Below are 24,367 nucleotides of genomic sequence, written 5' to 3' on the forward strand. Positions count from 1 at the left end.
TCTCTTTTAAATGCTGCAATATGTATCACAAGAAACAAAAATATTACAGCAAGCCCTAACAAGAACATTTGCCTGTTAGCAGACTGCGATTATATCAATGTGAGGTTTGCCAAACTTGGCAGGAAGATTTATGCTGGGGAGGACTGTGTGAAAAGACGGACCATGGGGAGGGATATGTGGGCACGTCTGTTCACTTCCCCACTTAACATTTTATCTATGCATCTCTGTTGTGTCCTCCAGCCCAGCACTCTACCCCAGGGTACAATCAACATGAACCAGTGCTCCGACGTCATCGATGGAGAGTCCAGGACGGGTCAGAAGAACTCGCTGTGCATCCTGACACCTGAGAAAGAGCACTTCATACGGGCTGAGTGTAAAGAAATTATCAACGGGTAAGATATAAAGTAATAACCAGGATTGTGATCCGTTAATGTCTGCATAACAAATAGATATCTGCCATTATATCTTTGTATTTAATATAACCCAGGTAACCCTAACCCAGGTGGGCAGTATGGTTTGTGTTGCTTTCTACTTTGGCTTGAGTGGATAGGGATGACAGAGACTTGGACAAGGGAGAATAGTTGTGCGCAGCTGCCTTTGATGCCAGAACTGCTCTGCTCCTTGCTGCCTCCTTTGGGCTGTGCTTTTTCAGAGACTTGCAATCCACACACTGCAGTGACAGTGCACATTTTTGAACTGTTCCCTCTCCTTGCCTCTCTAGCCGTCTCCCTGTGTTCACAGACCCCCCCACATACTGTACCTGGACACAGATCACAACACACAAGCTTTAAGCCTCATAATTGGGTTGTGCCTCTTCTCCACTGCTGCACAATCAAAGTGTATTTCTGCACTGCACTCTCCCTCCCTGGCTGTAGCATACATAATATGGCTATTCTTGGGGATCTGTGACTCACAACACCCATCTCCGTTATGCTACCTGCTCTTTCACTGTACGCCTCCCTCTCGCCTATCATCTGGCTCCCATGTGTTGGTTCTGGGCCATCACCTGATCATATTAGCCCTCGCAGAGGTTGCCTTTAGCTGACAGTGGTGTACCAACCACGATTTACATTTATTTATTATTTTTGTATGTTAAGCTCCTTACAAATGACATTGATTCATTACGTTACAGTATAATAACAGAGCCGCATCGGCACTTATTCATTTATAAATGTGTCACGTGTTTGTTTCTACACTATGACAGGTTAGTGTGACACTCCACACCAAAGGTTTTCACTCTTGACAAAGTGGGTGGAGCAGATAAATGACTGACTTTATTATTCTAATCATCAAAGAGCCTGTATTGCATAAAGTCCTATATTTTACAATTACATGAGGATTAGTGTTCATCTTGATGGCTATTTTTAGAACATTAAAGTCCAGATGAGCTTTAGTTATATTTTGTCCACTTAATCATTCTTATTTTTAGTCATTTAAGTAGACTAAATCTCTGGACTCTGAACATTTTACTCTAGTTTTAGAAGACTATGAATGAGCATTTTAGTAAAACTTAAGCAAACTACATCTGGGTTAGAATTCATCCAGATGATTTGGATTGAGGATTCACATGCATTACCTTGTGTGGAGTGAAAGTAGAATGATGGTGCTACAGCGGCATTGAAAAGCTATGAGTGTGGGAGTATTATTTGTGCTGTGTAGTAAATACTGTATTTGTGCTTTTCAAGCACAAAGCTAAATCCACCCCAGCTAATTGGATAATAATGTCCTCATGAATTGCTTATTTTTATTTATTTTTTTGTCAAGAGCACACACAGAGAGCAAAAAAGCCTACGAAAATGATCAAGGAAAGTCAAATGTAACCACACCAGACTTTAAAATGATCTGTGTTGCCACCTAGAGGATTAGATGGTGACTAAATGTTCTCTGTCGCTGCATTACCTTACTGTCTAGATAGTAGAGGAGGTTTAATTTATAATACACTGTAGTTGTATCTGTTCTTTGAATCAGTTAGTGGTATTGGGTCATGCACATGCTTGTCCTGGCAAGTATAATGGTTTATACGTTGCTCCAGAGAACGTTGTCCCAGTCATATATTGATCCACCATGGGTGCAGGGTTTGTGTCTTCATTTAGTGCCCCAAGAACAACACTGTTGACTGTTTCACTATTCATAGGTGGCAGGAGGCTCTGACTGTATACCCCAGGACCAACAAGCAGAACCAGAAGAAAAAACGCAAGGTTGATGCACCCACTCAGCAGGTAATGCACCTATTCACACACTCCATAGCAGAGTGCTTTTACATCGCTCACACTGAGCTATTGTGTACGGCTCTTGAATGCTGCCTAATCCTGGCAAACCTAAACCTGTGTACAGGTGTGTAGCAGAGAATAAGGAGAGGAGGATGCTATAGCTTTAGTGAAATTACAGATGAACAGTATTTTGGGATTATAAGGTTTAGGTGATTTTAAAAGAATTTGGTCATTCCGGTAGCAAGTGCAGCAACAATTCTGATGCAACTCTCGTTTAGTAACTGTGCTTGTTTGCGTTATAACTGAAGTATTTCTAAAATGACCGCTAATGTGTCATTTTTAGCTCCTAGAATGATTTCATGCTCACACTTTGAATTTTTATAAGACTTTATATCAACACTATTTAAAATAAGATGAGCATTATAAATGATCTGCATGTGTTAAAGGTGCCATTGCTATAGCAAAGAAAGAACATACCGTATATTTAAGGACAACATATGCTGTGGAAGTATGCAGTATGAAGGCTTTTCATTCCACTCAAACTACACCAGCTGTTTTCCCCCGCAGAGAGCGAGAGATGTATTGTTTTTCTGCCAGCAACATGATGAACAGTTTATGCTATCCATATTTGCATTTTTTAAGTCCCATGACATGGCAGTCTCAATTGACAAATATACTGCATGCCACATACTCCTAAATTAAGTAATACATCTACAATAATTGATGGTCATTGGTAAACAGTGTGAATTACAAGTTTACACATAGTCAGCTGTTTTTCTGAAAGAAATACTTGCATTATGTTTCCAACAAAATGGCTCAACATCTTCATGAAGGATCCTACAAACGTTTTCTCATTATACAACGTGACAGCTCTGAGCCTTGCAGACTTATTGAGAATGCACGTCAAAGTCTGTGAGTCTGTAAAGGTGGACTTTAGGGCTTGAATCCCCCGTAGTGCTCTTCACTAGCTGACTTTCCACATTGACCACCCTGTAGAGAGACTCAGAAAGATTTCCCCTTGGAGAGAAATGTCTTTAGAAGGACTCAAAATTAGGGATGCACCAAAATGAAAATTCTTGGCCGAAACCGAAAAAGAGGAAACCAAGACCGAAAACCGAAACACCGAAAGATATTGATATTGGCTATGACTGTGTACTAACACTACTAAAATCAAGGCATTGCAATTATATAAATTAATATTAAAGTTTAATTAAAAAAATATCTAGCAGAAATATGGCTACAATCTGATAGTCACATACATAGTAGCCTAAGAACAGAATAGCTTACTTATTATTATTATTATTATTATTATTATTATTATTATTATTATTTGAGGCACTTTCTTGCAGGATTTCACTGAACCTATCAGACAACGAGGGTGCATGCCCCTCATCTGGTGCAGAGAGACGAGTCTCTTTTTCTGCGCTCTGATCTCCTCCTGCGCGCTGCCGCTCTGCGTCGCTCTCCTTCTCCGTCTCCACGCGGGTTCTCCGCGCATCCATCGCGGCCTGGATCATTTCTCGTGCGCCCTGCTTTATTTCCGCATCCAAGTAATGGTCTTTATAACGCGGATCAAGTACAGTCGCGATGAAGTGCAGAGGATCCGAATAGATCTCACTGAAACGTGTGCTGACAGACTCTAAGAGCGTACTTTTCATTGTTTTCACTCCGCGGTCCGTCTCAACCTCTTTGCGACGCTTTGCAGGTGGAACGGATCGGGTACTGACAGACGTGCAGGTCGCGGTTTCTGTTTGCGTCATCACAACCTTTTCGGCCGTATTGTTTCGGTGATAAAAGTATTTCGGCCGAAAACCGAAAATTCCCTTTTGGGCCATTTTCGGCCGAAAATTTTCGGTGGCCGAATATTCGGTGCATCCCTACTCAAAATAAATAAAATAAAATTTGTATATCCACACAAAGTTTAGCAACTATAAAACAATACACAGTTGTGTTCAACAGTCTGAGAGCAAGGTGAGCAGCGTCATTGCAGCGGTGTGTGTGACATCCATCAGAAAAGTAATGCTTATAGAGAATAAGAATGCACTTTTCATGTCAGTGCAGTCAGATTTCTCCCTGGTAGGTAGAAATAACATATTAGGACTAGGTCAAGCTTTATTATTATAGTAATGGTTTCAATAAAAAGAGGAAATCTATTAGATTGTATAATATTTTACCACCCATACAGCTTTCCCCCTTCCCTACCTACTTTTTTGATGTGAGGTCAAATTTGTGGATAGTGCCAACAAAGTTCTCTCTGAAGTTCATTGTCTGGCTCCTCTAATGACGGTGCCCTGAATCAGACAGGCTGACCCCAATAGGCTCATTTGCAGAGGGACAGCGGTGACACAGTGATGACCTCGACTGTTTCTTAAGTGTTGCTGTGTTCATCAACAATACTTTCCCGTCTAGATGAGTGTACCTTCTATAAACTTTTTATCTCAATAGGTTGTTGATTTCTGCGTTAAATAACAATACTAGCTCAAAAATCTGGCTGATGCTGTACAACAGGAGTTCTTATTTTTTTATTTTTTTTGCATGTGTGTGAAGTGAGCATCGCTTGAAAGAACAGTCAAGCGGTTAAGGCCGAGCCATATAATTAGGGTTGATAATGTGTGAGTGTGATTATGCTTTCACTGCTTGTCTAATGTCAGTTTCTATCATTGTCTTCAGGGCTGTTCAGTTGTTTTGGGTTGGAAATGTGATATTGATTGTCACAGATAAAAACCCACAGTTGTGTTAAGGCTTGCATTTCCACCTGAAAGCTCTCCTCCCACTTTGACTTAAGTTACTAGTGACATATGCTCAAACTATTGTAAATACTTAAGCACTGTAACATGTTTGCTATCTGGGTAGTGCCCCTAAATTGAAGCACCTGACCTTAAGTACAAAACAATTATATGACTGGGAACATATGTGTGTCTCATATTGTAACTGAAAGAAGTTTTTACTTTCAGATTCTTGTGTTGGCTATTAAGCAACAAAACTCTTTAACATCTTGTAATAGTATATTCCTTATATTTGCATGAATTTGGTCTAAATAAGAACCAAGCTAAACACCGAAGTGCAAAAAAAGAAAAATGAAATCATTGAGACAGATTTTGGGGTCTATCTGTATTGTTTATAAATCAACACTACATAGCTAAAATTAACATCTAAGGTTTTTTGTGACTGGCAGGGTGGAGAAACTACAAGCCAGTGTTTTTCCACTGAAGACATGAATGGACACCCAGTGAGTTCAGCTTGGCCAAACGTCTTGTCCTGCTTCACCCTTAGTGGCTTTGAACTCCCAGCCCAATAAATAGTGTTTATTATAATCCCAATCAATCCAGGTGGAGGGTAGATAAAAATGGCATGCTTTCTGCTTCTCTCTCCGATACTGAAAGAGTGATTATTAGCACAATAGCATGTTTGTGGAGATTCAAGTAGGCTGATTGATTGCACTTTGCTTTGGTAATCTTTCTTTCTCCTCTGATGAACTCAAGTGATCTCGCAAGTCTGCCAAACACCGACAGGCCCTTTTTTTATATGCTGACTTTGAACACAACAGCAATGAGTGATTGATTTCACTTTTTGTATTCATCTTTCAGATGAAGATAATCTATATGGTTTTTATCCTAGAAATTCTATTCCAATATATTCCTCCTCTGCAGAATGTCTGTTTTTTTTAGTTCAGTTTCCCTCAATTTGACAGGTGTTTTTGCCATGAATTAGCTCTTTGTTCTTTGTCAAGCTGTTAATCTCTTTCTCCTTTCCACGCATCCTTCTTCTCTTTCCCCAGAATTAGTAATTTTACCTATGATGAAAGCAATTTTTCTTTGCTTTGTCACTTTAAGTATTGGATTTACCTGACACATACACATGAAAAACCCAAGAAGTAAAAAAAGCAAAACCACTGAGCTGTGCCACTGAACACCAATTGCCTCTTCAAACTAAAGCCATAGATTACTATGCTGTGCACTGAATAGCGCAACATTGAACGAACTGGAAGTAATAAGTGAGATAATCTGTTATAATGATACAGTGGTGTTGTGATTGGCTTTGAAGCACATACAGTATACATCAATAAGTCAGGATTTAAAGAAAAGATATATCCTTTTTATTGGAGTTTTTCACATTTACTTTTTAGTATATAATTGTTCTTCAATCTTTTTCCTTCTGTTATTCCTTTTTGTAGTCTCTCTGTGACCTTACCTCCCATTATGTAATTTCCTCTTCCCATCCACTCCTTCCAACACAAACCTGCACCCAGGAGCCTGGCCCTGCCAAGGTGACGGTGACCAGCAGTGGAGGAAGCATCCCTTGCCTGCCCAGCAGCATTGCCAGTGCTGAGCGAGTCCCATTGAGCCGTGCCACTCTGTGGCAGGAGGAGAGCCGCTGGAGCAGGGCCACCATCCCCTGCAGCCGCAGTGCCTCCTGCCTGAGCCAGCTGAGCCAGAGCCAGCCAGACTCCAATATCACTACTCAAGATGGTGAGGACTATGCTTCAGCTATTGTTTCACTGTTGGATAAGGAAAAACTATACGTTTGCTATTCACAACTAACATAAAGGCACTCTCACATGGCACATGGCTCACTTTTAGTTTACTTCCTAGTCACTAACTTTTTAATCACTATTTTGCAGAATACAATACAGTAGATATGTAATGTATGTTCACACATTTAGCATTATATACAGACGGTTTTGGGTGCTTCATATTGGTGGCACTGTGTCCTTGCTTCAGATGGCGGCACCGTTAGCACCGGACGCAAGGTACGAGTGGAGAGTGGTTACTTTTCGCTGGAGAAGACAAAGTCAGAGCCTTCTCCACAGTACTCTCAGCCACCCCAGCCACCCCAGCATCTGCCCCTGTCCTCTTCAGCATCCTCCTCCTCTTTAGGAGCTCTCAGTCCCAGGTACAACTCTGAGTCTGAATCCCAACCTTCCCCTTATCAACCCTCCCAAGATTCTCTCCCTTCTCCAGGTGCGCTTGTCTCTCCCAGCTACTCCACCATCAGCTCCTCCCAGAGCTCGCTGGACTCCGAACCCAGTGGGACTACACCCACCTGGGAGGGACGCAGTGGTGGTGGAGGAAGCACCGGTAGTGTCAGTGGTGGAGACGGCAGACTGGGCCGGTCTGGCAGGGAGTATACTGCGCTGTCCGATGTGCCAAGGGCGCGCAGACTGAGTTACCGTGAAGCCTTCCGCTCAGAAAAAAAGCGGCAAGAGCTGAGGGCACGGACACGGAGTCCTGGCAGAGAGGAGGTGGCTCGGCTGTTCGGACAGGAGCGCAGGTAAAAGGTTATGGATAAGTGTCATGCTCGGCACACAAAATATTCTGCAGAGACATTTTAAGTTGCATATCTCATAGCAGAAAAATACATGCAGATTCACTTGATAATCATTAATGAGATACTGGTTGTTAGCGCTTGATTTAGCCTTAAAACATATAGATAGCATGCCAAGTAAAATATTATGTGAAGCTCATGCATTGCCTTAAGCATTCAGCATTTTAGTTTTTTTAGCACCACCCCGTGGCTGCTGTCCTTAAGCCACTCATATATCTTGAGCATCTTTTGCTATTGCTGCCTCCCCTAGCTTTACCAGTGGTTTTCCATTAATAATTTGAGGATTGAAATGCATGTTTTACTTTACTTACTATTGATCTCTTACCTTCTGCTCTTGCTACTTTGCTAGTTTTTGTTGTTTCAATCTTTTCCAGGGGCTACTGAACAGAGCTTCTCAGCGCTAATGCTCAACCAACCCTTCCACCCCTGTCCCAATGCTGTTCCCTGCTGGTCACCGCTGATTCCTGCTTTCTTTCATTTCATCTCTGCACTGTCTGGGAACAAATGAACACAAACACTAACAAACACACACACACACACACACACACACACACACACACACACACACACACACACACACACACACACACACACACATACACACACAGGTGGTTGGTGCTGATGGTTGGTTTACGTACAGTTTGATCTCTCCTCCTTTCTTGTGCTCTCACACACAAAACTCCTACACATTCACAACTGCAAAGCCTTAAGGTAACGCCGACTGTGTTGCCATTGCTGCTACTTCTGCAAGTCGTTTAATCCACCATCCTAGTCATTTTCCTTTTCTTCTAAAGTTTAATCTCTCATCATATAACCCCTAATCTTTATTATTTGATGTATCTCTGGATTGGTCTCTTTAGGGATATTACCTCTACCTTGCACATTGTCTATAAAAGGGACTTTGAGTCTAGAATGATGTTCAAAGTCAAACTTCCTACATATTGTATGGAAATGTTGTGCAGTAATATCAGTGTTGCATTCTGCACGCAATAAACTGAAACTACTTGTGTTCATCATGGACATTGATTTTGGCTCAAATTCACTTTCATATCATGCTTTGATCTTGTTTTTATGCTGATTCTGCCACCATTTGAGGATGATGTGCTGCTGTTTTTGAGAACAGTTTATTTTTTATTTATTTTTATTTTTTTAATGCTGCACAATGATTTAGATATTCAACTCATTGTCAGACAAGATGTTTATGTTGAGTGAAATGCTGTGTTTTGAATACATCTTTGAAAAGAATGGTCCTTTTGTGTCTCTTAGGCGTTCTCAAGTCATTGGCCGATTCGAGGAGGGTCAGCCTGTAGAGCGCATGGACACAAGCAGCTCCCATGAGCCCTCCGCTAACCCCACGCTAATCCAGAGACAAGGCCGCAGTGAGAGGCGCTATCTGGCTAACAAACATGTATGCCATTCTTTTTGTTAATCCTGAACAACTAAATCTAAAAAGGTGTAAAATACTAAAATAATTCACTGAATGACTGAATATTATACATACACATATATACACACACACAACGCATGTACGTCCAGGTGGTAGAAAACAAACACACACACAAAAACACATTACACACACACACACACACACACAACACACAACACACACACACACACACACACACACACATAAAACACAACACACACACACAGACAAGAGAGAGAGACAGAGAAGAAAGACAGAGACAGAGACAGACAAGAACACACAGACAAAAAAAAAAGACAGAAGAGACAGAGAGAGAGAGAGAGAGAGAGACCACACACACAACACACACACACAAAAGCACACACAGGCAGACACACACACACACACACACACACAAAGACAGCCAAACACACACACAGAGACAGAGACACACACAGAGAGAGAGACAGAGAAGGAAAAGACAAAACACACAGGAACAGACAGGGAGAAGAGGAAAAACAAAAGAGCCCCAAAAAAAAAAAACACAAAAAACACCCCCACAACCACCCCCCAGAAGTACGAATGAAATCTTGAATGGATCCAATGTTGAAAAACAAAAGATGATAATAGAATAGCAGTGAAGGAATGAAGTGACTGAAAATGCACGTGTGATAGAGAGGAAGGGTACGGAAAGTGCAGGAGAGTACTTAAGTGGAAGAATAAGGGATACACACCAGGCACCGGGATACGGGAGAAGTTAAAGTGGAATGGATACAAGGAAAGATCTTGGTGCAAGCTTAAACACCTAAGGAGCACCGTGCAAGCATAAAGAAAGGAAGGGAGACAGACCACTACAAACAAGGAAGACCGTCACCTCTAAACTCAGCCATACAATGAGAGCACAAGAGATGGAGCAAGGAAGGACACATGATCACACTATGAACTCGCAGGATGTACAGATGAGAGACGTGTAGGAGAGCATAGGAAGCAAGCAGTCGACATACCGCAATAAATGTGGAGGAAGAGGGCAAGGAAGAAAGCCATTCTTTAAAGCATACCATAAAAAGTGTGTTAAAGCCTGCCAAAGCCACCAGATACCACCAAACAGGAAGAAGGTGTAGTGGAGGAGAAGAAAAATGGAACTTTGGAAGCAATGCAAAACGCTATGCTTGGCGAAAAGCAACAGCAAACCACCACCAAACACACCACCCCCACTGGCCAAACATGGTGGTGGCAGCATCATGGTTTGGGGCCTCGTTTTTCTCTCAGCAGGGACAGGGAAGATGGTTAATAATTGAGGGAAGAAATGGAATATAGATTGAGCAAATATAGGACATGAAGAATGAACGGATGGAGTGCAAAAGATAAGACTGGAGAGATTGGCCAACAAGACAATGGATGGAAAACATAAAGCAAAAATACAAGGAATGGTCACAAAGAAACAGATCCATAGATGTAAGAATGGCAAGCAAAGTAGAACGGAATCAACGAGAATTGGGAAAGAATTGAAAACTGAAACAGAATGCTTCATCCAACTCACTGAGTCGAGCGTTTTGAAAGGAGGAATGGCAAACAAGAGCCGATGGCAAACTGGATAGAGAGATACCCCAAGCTATGGATGGAAGCAGGAATGGAAGCAAAGGTGGCTACAAAGTATAACCTATACATTAGAATAAGCACCTACATTTCAGTTTATTGTTAAAGGTGGAACACAATAAAGCTCCACTCATGAGGCCACTGTTGTTGACCACAAAAATTACAGTATACTAGGAGCCCAAAACAGTAAAAGGCAAAAAGAAGGGGCAATATCTAAGGCACTGGAGTGTATGTATAGGTATGGTAGAAATAGGTGGAGGAGGTTAAATATGTGGTGGATATGAAGGGTGGAGAGGAAGGAGGAGGAAAAGATGGTAGGAGGAGCACCACCTGCTAAATGAAGAGCAAGACGAGCAGAGCACAGAGAAGAGGAGAAGGGACAGCAAGGAAGGGGCCAAACCCGTGACAAACATGGAAGTCCTCTTAAAGGATAGTGACAGAATGAGATGCAGATGGAAGGAATGGATGCATCCCCTCACCACCCCCCACCCATGAAAACGGCCAATTGTGTTCAGTGGAGCACTTTCAGAAGCGCTGCAGCAGAGATCGAACCTATTATGTTGCAGTGGTGGTTTGTTAGTTATTCTACTTCTGCACCAAATAAACAACTTTTTTTGTAATGTGCACTGCTCAGGAGAATGACAGTATGCACTGGTCAGTGCACATAATTGAACTTCAATTATGCATGCACCCAAACAGCACTGCGACTTCTGCATATACAATATTAAATCAACACTTGTCTCTTCAGTCATCCCAAGTGAAATTAAAGTATGCCTATAGTTGCTTAAGTTTGCACTGGTATCTTTCTTACGTCTGACTCCTACCAAACTGACCTACTACTGATCCGAGGTCTGTTCAGTGCTGCAGGGGTGATCCAGTCAGTGTGTGGTTGGTCTCTCTGGCCGAGATTCAGCTGCCAGAACCCCCGCCCACACACACACACACACACACACACACACACACACACACACACACACACACTCATGTACACACCACTGCTGCCACCGCTACTGATGATTATAAATAGCCATCACAGATGTAGCCGCAGTCGTGTGTATGTCCCTGGGACAGACAGACAGAAGCAGATTGTCAACATTTGAAGTGAAGGCAGTTAGGCATCAGAATGACTCTCTGCCAGGCGGTGACACCACACCTGATGAAGCTCAACAAAAACAAGGTATTGTTGAGTGAGGAGAGGACAGGTTTTGGACGAATGCTTTACTTTAAAGTCTATAAACAGACTTGAGCTTGGTTTCAGTGTGCAGCAGTTTGTGTTTCACAGGGAAAGTCCAGCTCCCGCCAGTCAGTCTCTTTAGCTGAAGCTACGTATCTGTACTTATACTGCTTGAGCTGAGGTAGTAACCTAATGTAATGTGTACATACGTATACATATGCAGTAGTGTTTAGGGAGATGTCAACTATATATACTGATTACTCAGTGATGAATGCTCACTTAGTGACGACTTCCAATATAGTGACAAATTAGCACAAAATGTTAAATTGTATTTGTTTTGGCCTCCTTTTTTTTTTGATGATGTGGTTGATGTTTAATCAAAAGTCACTTCTAAGTGGTAGCTGTCCTTTTTTTTTTTTTATGAGTTAATCTAGTTGTATCATGTAATATCACATTACTTTAATCTGTTTTAATTGCAGCCAGATCTGCTGAACTTCAAAAAAGGATGGATGACAAAGCTGTACGAAGACGGAATGGTAATTTTCTTTCATTAATGGGATTAAATGACATCTCATCTACTGGAAAAAAAATCATATTATACCCATAGAGGATCGGTGAAACAATTAATGGTTGCTATTGTCCCTTAGTGGAAGAAACACTGGTTTGTCCTGACAGATCAGAGTTTGAGGTACTACAAGGACTCAATAGCCGAGGAGGTAAAATTATCTTCAAGAGACTGTGTGGTTTTGACAGTTATTAAGAATGAATAGGCAATTACCTAGGACCTTTTTGTTTGTTCTGTTTTGGGTTTTTGTTTAAAACTTTTTTTCCTTAGGCTTCAGAACTGGATGGGGAGATTGACCTCTCCACATGTCATGATGTCAAAGAGTTCCCGGTCCAGAGGAATTATGGCTTCCAAATCCTGGTGAGTGGGGATTCTTCATGTCATCGATTGTCTTGCGTCATTAATCACGAGTAAAGATGTAACTCATTGTCTACACACTTGAGCTCTGCTGTCTCCTGCCAGTCTATATCCAGCCATGTGATGCAGCTTTAGGTATCAGGTTTTGTCTTTCTGAAACGATTCTTTGTCCGTCATGATGGATGTCACTTGACTTGTCATCTCTCTGTGAGAGGCTGACATCATAGTGGTCTAAATCTGCTGCAGCCGTCGTCAGCCCTGCTTGTCTCTCTGAACCCTTGTACCCCTCATCCTTCACAATATGTTTACCTAACCTCTTGCATTCAAAAGTCCCGTCCTTGTCCACATTTACTCACCACTCCCCTTTCAAAAACAATAATGTTTACAGTAATTTAGCTCTGACCTATAATTGCATAATAGTTCTGCAGTTCTATGGATGCTGCTGTGAACACCATGACAGAATACTTTTGTCATATAATCCTTTGGCCATTAAACATTTTTAGCACTTGTTGCTGGCAAAATACTTACTGGACGCATATAGTTGCAATGCAGTTCAATCGTTTAAATGGGTGGGTTTAAATTTGCCATAATAATCCTACATGAGGAGAACGGTTGCTACAAAGTTATTTATTTTGTTAACATTTGCTTGATGCAACTTCCCCAGCTGTTTTCTCTGGGGGAAGTCAGAAATAGAGAATTAAAGGGGATCGTTGTCTGTTTGGCTAAGAACAACATGGGTTTGGTGTCGAGAAATTAATAACTCCAGTATTTATGTCTACTCCCTCTGCTCCATGGCTGCACTTGGCGGGGCTGCTGTTCTGCCATTGCAGTTAAAGCAGTGGAATAAAGTACCTGGTTTATTAAATCACATTACTGTGTTCTCAGAAGCTTTAATAAGTAACTGTGTCCACTTGTGTGTTCTTGTATCACTTAAATTCCACTAGAGGTCCCTGTTTAAAAGGTTTAAGTTAAATGTATTGCACACAAAGTAAAGCTAAGGCCGTTGAGTGTAGGATTTAAAGGGATATTTTTAATGCTAGAACGGTTTTCTTGCCAATCTTTGGCAGTCAAAGGCATTACGAAGACAGATGGCAACGAAATGTAATGTTGTGTAATTGTATATGTAAAAGTGTTGCATCTGCCTCAACTCATTTGTAAAACTAGAGACTATTAACATTAAGGGCCCTATCTTGCACTCAGCGCAATTGCCTTTGTACATCGACGCATGTATCATTCCTATTTTGCACCCCACGCACTGCGGACTTTTCCCTCCACAGACGCACGTCGGTAAATTAGGGAATGTATTTGCGCTCCTGGGGGCGGTTCAGCGAAAAGAGGAGGCGTGTTCCGGCGCAAACGTCCCCTGGCGCTATTTTGCAGTTTCAGAAAACAATTCCGCCCCTGACCTGGTCTAAAGTCAGTGGCGCGTTATTCAGATGCTATTTTAGAGATGAATGCTTGGCCATAATGTAGCGTGTGCACAATGCGCATACACTTCTCTCATCTACAGCAGTTCACATTTTTGAAAACCATATATAATTACAAAGAAAAATATTACTGAAAATGCGCTTCATGTGTTTGGATAGGTCAGGAGGCATTTTACAGTACAATCCTCAAAAAGTCGCAGCATTCTTTGTGGCTTGTTGTGTTTTACACATTTCAATGAATCATGGATGTGTTGATGACATAAATGAGGAAATATTAGAGGACTTAAGGAGACGTGATGTTGAACTACGGTGGGATTGGACACTCCGGTGGAATCTGGTCCGGGAGTGGCGATGCGCTCCTGATGGAGCGGGTGGACGGAGATGGAGTTGGGGGAGGAGGAAGGGGCAGGTGATGCGTTTGGAGGCCCACGCTCCATGGCTGCAGCAATCCTCTCCAGACTTGAGGAGACGCGCCCGAGAGGCCGCAGCAACATCGCCACCCGGCCAAGACGGGCATTTATTACTTTGCCGCATCCCGGACAGCTCCCGCTGGCGTGCGCCAGGCAAATCTGCCGTCATAATAGCAATCCGGCACGGAACAATACACCTGCTCTTAAAGGGAATGTGAGATGACGCTCTGATTGGTTATTTTCACGTTACGCCCAAACCACACCTAGCTACTTCAGACCAACCCATTTAAGATTTGCGTCAGGCGCAAAGGTCATTTATCCCGCCGGTATAATAGCAACAGCGCTTCCCACAAGAGATCCGCCCACAAAGCTACTTGCGTTTTGCGTTTCACACTTGCGTTTCAGATCGGTTTCACATTCATTCTAAACTGCACTTAAGCTTCCCTAAATTTGTGACAAAGCAACAGCCCTGAGGGGTCCAGTGCGCTGGGTGTTCAACAACAGCAACACATTGTTTTCCTCCACATTAAATAAATAGTTTTAGATGAGGTTTATGTAAATGGTTGCCTCTCTTGGACTATAAAACTCTGCATTTTGCTATTATGTTGTGGCAAAAGGAGAGCAGCAATCCTAGAGGACAAAATCTAGCAAATCACCCCTAGCAGAAAGGTTTGTAGATTCTATTGCACATAAAACAGAAGCATTCTCGGTTACTTGTAGTCTAGATGGTGAAGTGATAGTCGAAAAAAAAAAGCTTTCAAAACATGAGCTCAGTGAAGTTTAACAGAGTAGAGCAAAGGAGATGTTTTCCTCATTTCAGTTTTTTTAACCGTTTAGTCTTCTGCTGATAAGTGGGGTGCAGCTACCGGACTATGGAGAGAATGTAGATTGTAACTAAGTAGAAGTTTTTAATTTTTCACTCACAATGTTAAAAAAAATTCTGCATTAAAGCTAATTTTACAAATACATTTATTTTAAAGAAGTTACTGAAGGAAATCTTAAGCCGTAAATATAAATTGTCTACCCACCACCTCTGGTTACGGTCAGTGAAAGAAGAGCAACAAATGAGTCTGTCCTCTGAAACAGGAAAGGGCTTGCATTGTCTAGGCAATTCAACTGCTGCCAGTCTTAATTCTATTTTAGACTTGTACAAAAACGTGCTTTGTTTTTTCAGTGTCAAAAAGGTATTTTAATCCATGTTGTCGCATCCCTGTCAGTCATTTCAATGAAATGCCTTTCTGCTTTCAGTGTAAAGAGGGAGTGTGCACCCTGTCAGCCATGACCTCTGGAATCCGTCGCAACTGGATTCAGGCTATTATGAAGAATGTGCGACCAACTATTGCCCCCGATGTCACCCGGTAAAACCCAAAGAGGATTAACACTTCAATCACTGGCAGATACAACTGCTGCTTTTTTCACTTGTTTTATTTGAATCCCTCTCTCTTCCTCACCCTCTTTCCTTCTTTCTCTTCCTCCCTCAACCGGTATTTTCAACCTGCTTCCAGGAAAAACATCACTCTGAAACTGTCCGTTCTGAAGCCCAGGTTGGAGTGCTTGTGTGTTGAATATCTTCCCCCTCCTCGAAACAGTGATGTAATTGCTCAGCAATGTCAGCACCAGCGTGTTTGTTGTCCCACCCTATGTCATGTGATTGTTGAGTAATGTCTCCCTGTCAGTTGTGCCACTATAGAGACACACGCTGCAATCACATCAACATACTAGAATAACCTACTGAAACTCCTGCTGATCAACAGCAGAGAGTGATTTGAATGGGTAACTCTAACTTTTGGAAATGATCACAGAACAATAACAAAATCACAACTGTAGCACAGATGGAAAAAGCCTTGAGTGAATGATAAGAGCTGGCATATACAGTTCTATTTTTTGTTCCAAAACCACAGTTCACCTGAGGGTTTTTGTAAGTACCTAACCTTTCTTTTGTTTTTAAAAGCTGAGTATTGCCACATGATGCTGTATACACGCTCTGACCGGCATTTACGGAGTCATAAAGTCTGCCAGTGGGTCTCTGAGGCAGCTCTCTTCAAGGGGAGAATGTGTGATATTTTTGGTCTTTCTGCAAAGACGCCTCACAGACACCTCTTTCTCATTCTTGAGCTCTGTGCCTTCTCATTTTCCCCTTACTCATACCTCCTGAAATGTCCACACACAACGTGGTGAAAATAGATTATTCTGTCAGGACAATTTTTTTTATTTTATTTTAAATGCTTTGCCCCTCAACACCATGAGTGCCAATCAAACACATTTTTCACCTTAAGCTACTACTGTATACAAATAGCAGCTAAAGGCAGGCGTCTGCCATCAGGCTTACCTCAGATTATGACTGTTAACACCAAAGCTGCTTTCAGCTTAATGCAGCGTGCCCTTTAAGCATTTTGATGTTGATGCTTTGACTTTGATGCATTTCACTGATTATCATGCTTTTAATGCGCAATTAAATGATGCTGCACTGCCACAAATGTATGCATTGTTGTTTGTCCAGCAAAGCTTCATGTAATAGTATTGTAGCTCGAGCTGATATAAATGTAAAGATTGATCCTGTTCTGTTAAAGCCATCTTACATTTCTTTTTTTTTGTGTTGTTGTCTATTCAGATCCTTCCCCGAGGAGAAGACAAAGGCCCACGTGATGTTGGAGCCGTGTTTACAGGCCACCTCTGAGCCAAGCCCCAGTCCTGTGACTCCCAAGTCTGATGTCCACAGACAGCTAGCTTGCAACAATGCCTCTGCCACTCCCTCTGAGCCCCTTAAAAGCCGAGTTCGTGAGCGCAGACGAGAGGGCCGCTCCAAGACTTTTGACTGGTCTGAGTTCAAAATGGAACAGACCGAAAAGCCTGCGAAGGAACGAGCAGACACAGTCGACCTCAGCTCATCATTCTCCACAACGTCCTCATATTGCTCTCCCTCCTCTTCCCCTTCCTCTATAGCGTCCTCTCCTGTCTCTACCTCCTCCATCCAAACCTCGTCTGTTTCAGGTGCTCGGCCACCTTCTATGACTGTAGAAGCAGAAAAGGAGAGTGTTATGAGGAGTGAGGGTGTCCCTCTACATAGCACAACCAGTGCAACCCACAAGCCAAATACTGTCACTGTTACCATGATGTCCACACTAAACACTACATCACCGGTACAGCCGTCGATACCTGAATGTCAAGAGCAAGGAAAGATGGAAGTAGACCACCCTACGGCCATGTGTCCTGCCAGTGAAGATAAGGACAGCAGAACTTCAGGTGTCCGAGAAGAGATTGAGCAACGATGGCATCAGGTGGAGACAACACCGTTAAGAGAAGAGAAGCAAGTGCCCATCAACACAACTTCAGGAAACTCTGACAGATTGCCCGCACATGAGCTTGCTGCGCTGCTAGACAAAGAGGTGCATTTCCTCATTGCATTCATATACATACATAATCATAGTATGGGAGCATGTTGTGCCATTCATTCATTATTTCTGTTCTTTCTTTCTTTGTTCAGTTGGGACAGAAGCAGCAAGAGCTGGACCGACTACAGAAGCAAAACAACGTTTTAAAAGAGCAGTTGGAAGATGCTCTAGGGAGAGAACAAAGTGCCAGAGCCGGCTATGTGCTACAGGTACTACACTCACCATTCATCGTGCAGGATTTGTATGCGTTTTAAAACGGACAACATGTATGAATCGCATTCCAACATGAATTTTGATGAAGAAATCTTAAACATTAAAATGTTTATAATGGTTTTAAAGTTTGCAAGATAGTATAAATGTATTGGTCAAACGTGGTGCAGTAAATGTTATCAACTGTCAGCTGTCAATTGTGTAGATTGCATTTCTGTTATACAGTCTACTTGCTCATGATAGATCCAATTTATGTGTGTCTACTGTAACTTGTATAAAATTCTACTAACAGGTGTGGGTGTTTATTCTCTGAAACTGATATGCATGGTTGTGGTGTTCTTAGCATGAGTTTTCACTAACTGTTTTTGCGGAGTTGCACATCTCCTGGGAAAATAGTTGATTTGATCTGATATGCCCAAGGTAAGAAACTTGATCATGAAGCCTTGCACTGTGCTTTTTCTCTCTGCTCATCTGTGCTTTGTCTGTGTGCCCTTTTCAAGCTTGATTTCTGCATGCTTTTCAGTGTTTCAGAATTGCTTACTTTAACTAATTGCTTTTTTAAATTGTGCCGTTTTCACAACCAGAATGTTTTTTTGTATTGCATCATATTTACTTTGCGAAAGTGAATTAGTTGGTCTGTTTTAGATTTTATTTTATTTATTTATTTTTTTAATCACTATTGACCCACCCTAATTTTCAATTTCCAAGTCACCTCTGAAAAAGCACAGTGGAAGCTTGGGGAAATAAACTGATCAAAAGAGAGATTGATATCAAGAAAGGAAAAAAATGTTTTTCCTAATTACCCCCGAGATGTGGTACTCCGTTTATGGAAGAGGAAGTAAGGTGATGTCATTAATTAAATTATCTCATCAATCTTTTTCAAGAGTGCAACACCCTCTTCCTCCATGGTACCATGGCAACACCTGCACAAGCTTAATGAAGATTTGCAGGGCGAGTTGGAGACCCAAAAGCGCAAGCAGGACCTTGCTCAGCAGCAGATTCGGACACTAAAGAGAAGCTACACAGAAGCCCAGCATGCTGTAGACCACCATGAGTCTGGTATTCAGGCTCTGCAGGCTAAACTAGCATCTGCAATGGCTGAAATCTTGGCCAGTGAACAGGCTGTGGCCAGAATGCGCAATGAGCTCAAGCTTGAGCAGGAGCGTTCAAAAGAACAAGAAGAGGAATATGGCCGTGGTGAGGCCACCCTACGGGCCCAGCTTAAGGACAGTGAAGAAAGACTCCGTGAAGTAGAAGCCAGCCTCTTGGAGAGAAGCCAGGCCCTTAGGCACCTGGAGCGCCAGCAGGCCCTGCAACGAGACCACACGAGAGAGATACAGAGGCTGCAAGAGATGCTGCAAGAGGTGACCGCTCGGCAAAGTGCTACTGAAAAGGGTCAGGCACTGAAAGAGGAGCGCCTGAGGAAGGAGCAGCATAGCATGCAAGAGAGTCATGAGAGGGAAAGACAGAATCTGTGTAGAAGATTAGCTGAGGCTGAAACTGCACAGAAAGAGATGGAGAACCGACTGCTTGAGGCTAAGCAGCAGGTGGAGGCCCTGTTAAGAGGGAGGCAGGCCTCTGGAGGAACGGAATGCAGGGAGGAAATATTGAAGTTGCAAGAGGAGCTGGCCCAGAAGACCGACATGGTAGAGTCACTAAGGGAGAGTGTGCGTAGGCTAGAAGAAGAGAAAAGCCATCTCACTTGTCGCTGTCAGGAGCTTCTTAACCAGATTGCAGAAGCAGACCGTGAGGTGAATAAGCTCCGAAATCGTCTAGAAACGGAAGAAGCTGATTACTACACCCTGGAGCACTCGTATGAGAGGGCTACTCAAGAGTTTCAGAAAATAAGCCAGTTCCTTAGAGAGAAAGAGGAAGAGATCCGCCAGACTAAGGAGATGTATGAGAGGCTTGTGGAACGCAAGGAAGAGGACTTGAAAGAGGCCCTTGTTAAAATGGCTGCACTTGGCAACAGCTTGGAGGAAACCGAGCAAAAGTTGCAAGCTAAGGAGGAGCTTCTTTGTCAAATGAGTCAAAGCATCTTAGATAAGGCTGAGCCCTGTAGTGCTGAAAAGGATCTGCAAGCTAAGCTTGTGGTTGCGGAGGACCGCATAGCGGAGTTAGAGCAACATCTCAATGCCCTGCAGCTGGGCTATGCTGAAAAAAAAAAAAAAAAAAAAAAAAAAAAAAAAAAAAAACCAAACAAGAAAAACAAAAAAAACCCCCCCCCCCCAAAAAACCCCTCCAAACATCTGCCTCCTTATCAGCAAACGCAGAACTCTTACTTTCCTTTGACAATACATCCAACACAGAGAACTCCCCAGATGATAAGGAGTCTCAAGCTAAGAGACCAAGGATACGTTTTTCCAGTATTCATTGCCAAAAATATATAAATCTAGAGGGCCTGGACACTAGCCATGTGAGCACTGCCTTTGCAGACACAAGACAAACCGTGAACCAGGATGTAGATGAAGAAATCCATCTAAGTGAAGGAAACCTCTCATCTGATATTCCCTTCTCTCACAGTAGTGACCCAGAGAAGTTTATCTCCATTGTACATGCTCTAGAGACCAAACTGCTAGCCACAGAGGATAAACTAAGACACCTCACACAGAATCTAGAAGAGCAACGATCCATCCAAGCAGAAGACATGTCCAAGATTGATCTAACAATGACCGAAACAACAAAGCCTAACGCTAATAAGGATTTCAGTTGTGGAAGTGGGATACAGAGTAGTTCTGCCAATAAGCATTATGCCAAGGCACTGGTGTGTGTAGAAAATAGTAGAGAGAAAGTCAGAACTATTCTCAGTGGCTCTCATGATACCACTGGTTCACAGCTGCACTCGTTGTCAGAGATAGAGAACGATTTGTTCAATGCATCACTGTACATCCGACAAGGACAAAAGACGTTGGAAGAACAATCACCAGTTGTCCATCAAAATCAAGTCCCAGAGACTCTAGATAAAGAAGCCCTGCACCTCTTTGCTAAAACGTTATCGTTTGAAGCAATCGTTTTGAACAAGATGGCTTTGTTAATACAGACTTCAAAGTCTGACCTCCTACAATCCCTTGCGGAGATATGGGAAGACATGGAGAACATTAAAGGGGGTGACAAAGATTGCTTGGCTATAGTTTACGCTGATGTCTTGACCAGGAAGTTGATGTTAGAAAGTGCATTCTGGAAAGAATTGGAGAAAGCTGAGACGGATGTTGCTAAATCCAAAGAGGGCAGCGTTTCAGCTGATGTAGATGTTGATACCACAGTTATCTTTAACACCTTCATTAAAGCAGAGCTGGCCTACTCTATTCAAAACCTTAAACTTTGCTATGAAGAGAAATTCCAAATACTGAAAAGGGAGTTGACTGATGCCCATGATAACCTGCATCAAAGGGAAATGGCTCTGAAAGCAATTATTGAAGCTTCCAAAAGGCCTGATTTGAAAAATGTAATAAAAGAAGTCAAAAATAACTTTGGGTTTAGTAAACAAAAGTTAGCTGACATTCACCCCCCTGAACTTGCTCCCTACATGGAGCAGATTGAAATGGAAGAGGCTAGAGGCTTGGCCGAGGAAATTGTAGACAGACACTTGGCTGGAGAAATGCCCTCTTGTGGTGTTGACTCTATAGAATCGCTGCAAAATGCACATGACAACCTGGCTAATGAGCTTCAAAGACAAGCATTAATCCTCCATAAGTATGCCCAAGAGATAGAAAGTGGTGGAAACCATCCTGGACTGGCTAAAATGATCCATGCTCTTCTTGGCCACCAAACTTCACATCATTTCACAAGTACCTCTCTCTGTATGCGCGAAGCCCTAATCCAGGCTCAAGTGGCTTATGTGGCATGCAGGTTACAGGCCATGCACGAACAAGACTTGGGCTGGTGTAAACAGACTGGTCAGAACATGGATGATCTCGTCCAGCAGCATGCCCGCAATGTCAGCGCAATCCAAGAGAAATATGAATTATCCTTACAGGATGAGCACCTCAACTTCACACAAACCGTTTCCACTCTCCAGAAGGAGAACCATACACTGAAGAGTGAGATCAGTAAGCGTGTGAACCAGCTATCCCAGCAGCAGGAGCAACTGGCTCTCCTGGAGGAGCATTTTCAGAGAGAGACAGAAGAGCTGAAGCAGAGGCACAAGCAAGAGCTAAGCCAAGCAGAGAAAGGGCGCGTCTCAACTGATCTGGCCCTCATGGAGACGACAGCTGACAGTCAACGAAAGCTAGAAGTTCTGCTGGTGGACATGGACACCATGGAGGAGCGCCATGAGGGTCATGTGAGGAAACTGGAGGAGCAGTTTGAGCAGCGGATCTATGAGCTCCAGCATATCCACAAACAGGAGATTGAAAAGTTACATTCAGAGTATATGGAAAACATTCAGTGTATCCAAAAGCACCAACAGGATGAAAAAGGTCCTGGGGTTTCCGACTCGCCTTCTTGTGATGAGGTCGCCACGCCAATGGAAGAGGAAGAACAGGGGAAGGGGGAGGATGCACAAATCATGTCAGAGGTGGACTCCATGGTGGTCCTGAAGGACCGCATCCAGGAGCTGGAGGCTCAGATGAGCACCATGAAGGACGAACTGGAGAGCAAGCACCTAGAAGGAGATGTGGCCAGCCTGAGAGAGAAATACCAGAGAGACTTTGAAAGTCTTAAGGTTTTTGCTCTTTCATTTTACCTTAGTGATTCTTTTTAATAAGTGAGAGTACTAGATAAATAGTTAGGTAGCTAAATAACCTGCTGCTTTTGTTCATCGGTCTACTACTATGCACAGAGGGTTTGGAATTGGGAAATGGTGTGATTTGAGATTATTTCAAAAATTTTGAAACTTGCAACATAGATGATGTTTGCTTTCATCCCTAGAGCTCTGCTACTGTAGCAGTGTAGTTCTAGGGATGGCAAGGTCAATCTGTTGATCCATCATTTCGGTTCTGAAATATCTCAACTACTACTGGATGATTGCCTTCTGTCCCAAGTCCCAACTTTGTATTTGCAGCCAATTGCGATTCAAATGGACCATCATTATCGAAATATATCTACATCTACTAGATGGATTGGCACAAAATTTGGCCCAGAGATTCATGCCTCCCAGAATTATACTCTAGTCTTAATCACTATTGGATGGATTGCTGTGGCACTTGGTACAGACATTCATGTTCCCCACAGAGTGAATTGTAGTGTTGTTGGTGACTTTTTATCTAAACTTTTTTATTTAATTTATCTACTTCATTTTATGTCTAAATATCTGTAAAAATGCTGCAACTTGGAACTGCACGCTGCTGTGCGTACTCAGAGCAAACGCAAGATCGAAAGTTAATCAGAAATTATAAAATCAATACAGATGCACAGGGAAAAATTGCTGATCAGGTTGGGACATCCCTCGTAGTTTAACATAAAGCAAAGCAATCCGTTGCAGGTTGTCACCACTTAAGGTCATCTACCAACGTTGCTTCTTCATTGGGCCATCAATAGATGTACCATTTCCCACATTCAATAATAGAAGGAAGTGCAGTCTATTGATGACAAAAATGCAGCTCAGCTAGAATAGAATTTCACTGCTTTAACTCGCTCTCTACTAATATAGCTGGGCTTAAAATCATAAAAAAGCTTGCATGTCTTCTATCACTGATTTTGCATGACACACCATGTAGCCTAGTGAACTACTAATAGATATTGCATTGAATCTATAGTCATTAATTAGAACATAGGTGGTAAGTGCAAAATTTCGTGATAACAGATTGTTGATCCTTTCTTCCCCTAGGCCACGTGTGAACGTGGCTTTGCAGCAATGGAAGACACACACCAGAAGCTAATTCATGACCTCCAGAGGCAACATCAGAGGGAGATTTCCAAACTTATGGAAGAGCGAGAGAGACTTTTGGCTGAGGAGACTGCTGCCACAATTGCTGGTAAAGACAATTGTATTTCCACCCATAATAGCTATACTTTATACAAGGCCGACATAGCGTTATTAAATGTGTGTGATCCATCTTACATGTAGCTATTGAAGCGATGAAGAATGCCCACAAGGAGGAGCTGGAGAAGACCCATCGTTCCCAACTGAGTGGACTGAACTCTGACATTGATGAACTTCGCTTACAATACGAGTATGTTTTTTAAGGATGAGAAGCACATTATTTCCTGTAAAAGAGCTTACATGTTCATTTGACTTTTTCTTTGATTTAAAAAAAAATGCAAAAGATTGGAGAATGCAGTCAAACCCTGAAAACACTATTCATCATTCATGGTCTTGTCAGCTTGTCTACGGCTGATAAACTGGAGCCACTATT

At 42.4% G+C, this 24,367-nt stretch overlaps 1 protein-coding gene across 1 annotated transcript in view; it reads left to right on the plus strand.

Moving 5' to 3' along the window:
* Positions 1-24,367, plus strand: part of si:ch73-103b11.2 (nuclear-pore anchor) — a 53,952-nt gene that overhangs the window by 23,967 nt on the left and 5,618 nt on the right. The window contains exons 4-21 of the mRNA XM_039789139.1: positions 241-392; positions 2,135-2,219; positions 6,460-6,679; positions 6,932-7,481; positions 8,802-8,959; positions 10,035-10,167; positions 11,644-11,713; positions 12,190-12,246; positions 12,358-12,426; positions 12,546-12,635; positions 15,718-15,827; positions 15,975-16,013; positions 17,081-17,855; positions 17,954-18,070; positions 18,956-20,224; positions 20,317-22,734; positions 23,839-23,986; positions 24,079-24,184. Of these exons, the coding sequence (XP_039645073.1) occupies positions 241-392; positions 2,135-2,219; positions 6,460-6,679; positions 6,932-7,481; positions 8,802-8,959; positions 10,035-10,167; positions 11,644-11,713; positions 12,190-12,246; positions 12,358-12,426; positions 12,546-12,635; positions 15,718-15,827; positions 15,975-16,013; positions 17,081-17,855; positions 17,954-18,070; positions 18,956-20,224; positions 20,317-22,734; positions 23,839-23,986; positions 24,079-24,184 (6,566 nt within the window). The remainder of the gene's footprint in view (positions 1-240; positions 393-2,134; positions 2,220-6,459; positions 6,680-6,931; positions 7,482-8,801; positions 8,960-10,034; positions 10,168-11,643; positions 11,714-12,189; positions 12,247-12,357; positions 12,427-12,545; positions 12,636-15,717; positions 15,828-15,974; positions 16,014-17,080; positions 17,856-17,953; positions 18,071-18,955; positions 20,225-20,316; positions 22,735-23,838; positions 23,987-24,078; positions 24,185-24,367) is intronic.

The sequence above is a fragment of the Perca fluviatilis genome, chromosome 21 (assembly GCF_010015445.1).
Source record: "Perca fluviatilis chromosome 21, GENO_Pfluv_1.0, whole genome shotgun sequence".
NCBI lineage: Eukaryota > Metazoa > Chordata > Actinopteri > Perciformes > Percidae > Perca > Perca fluviatilis.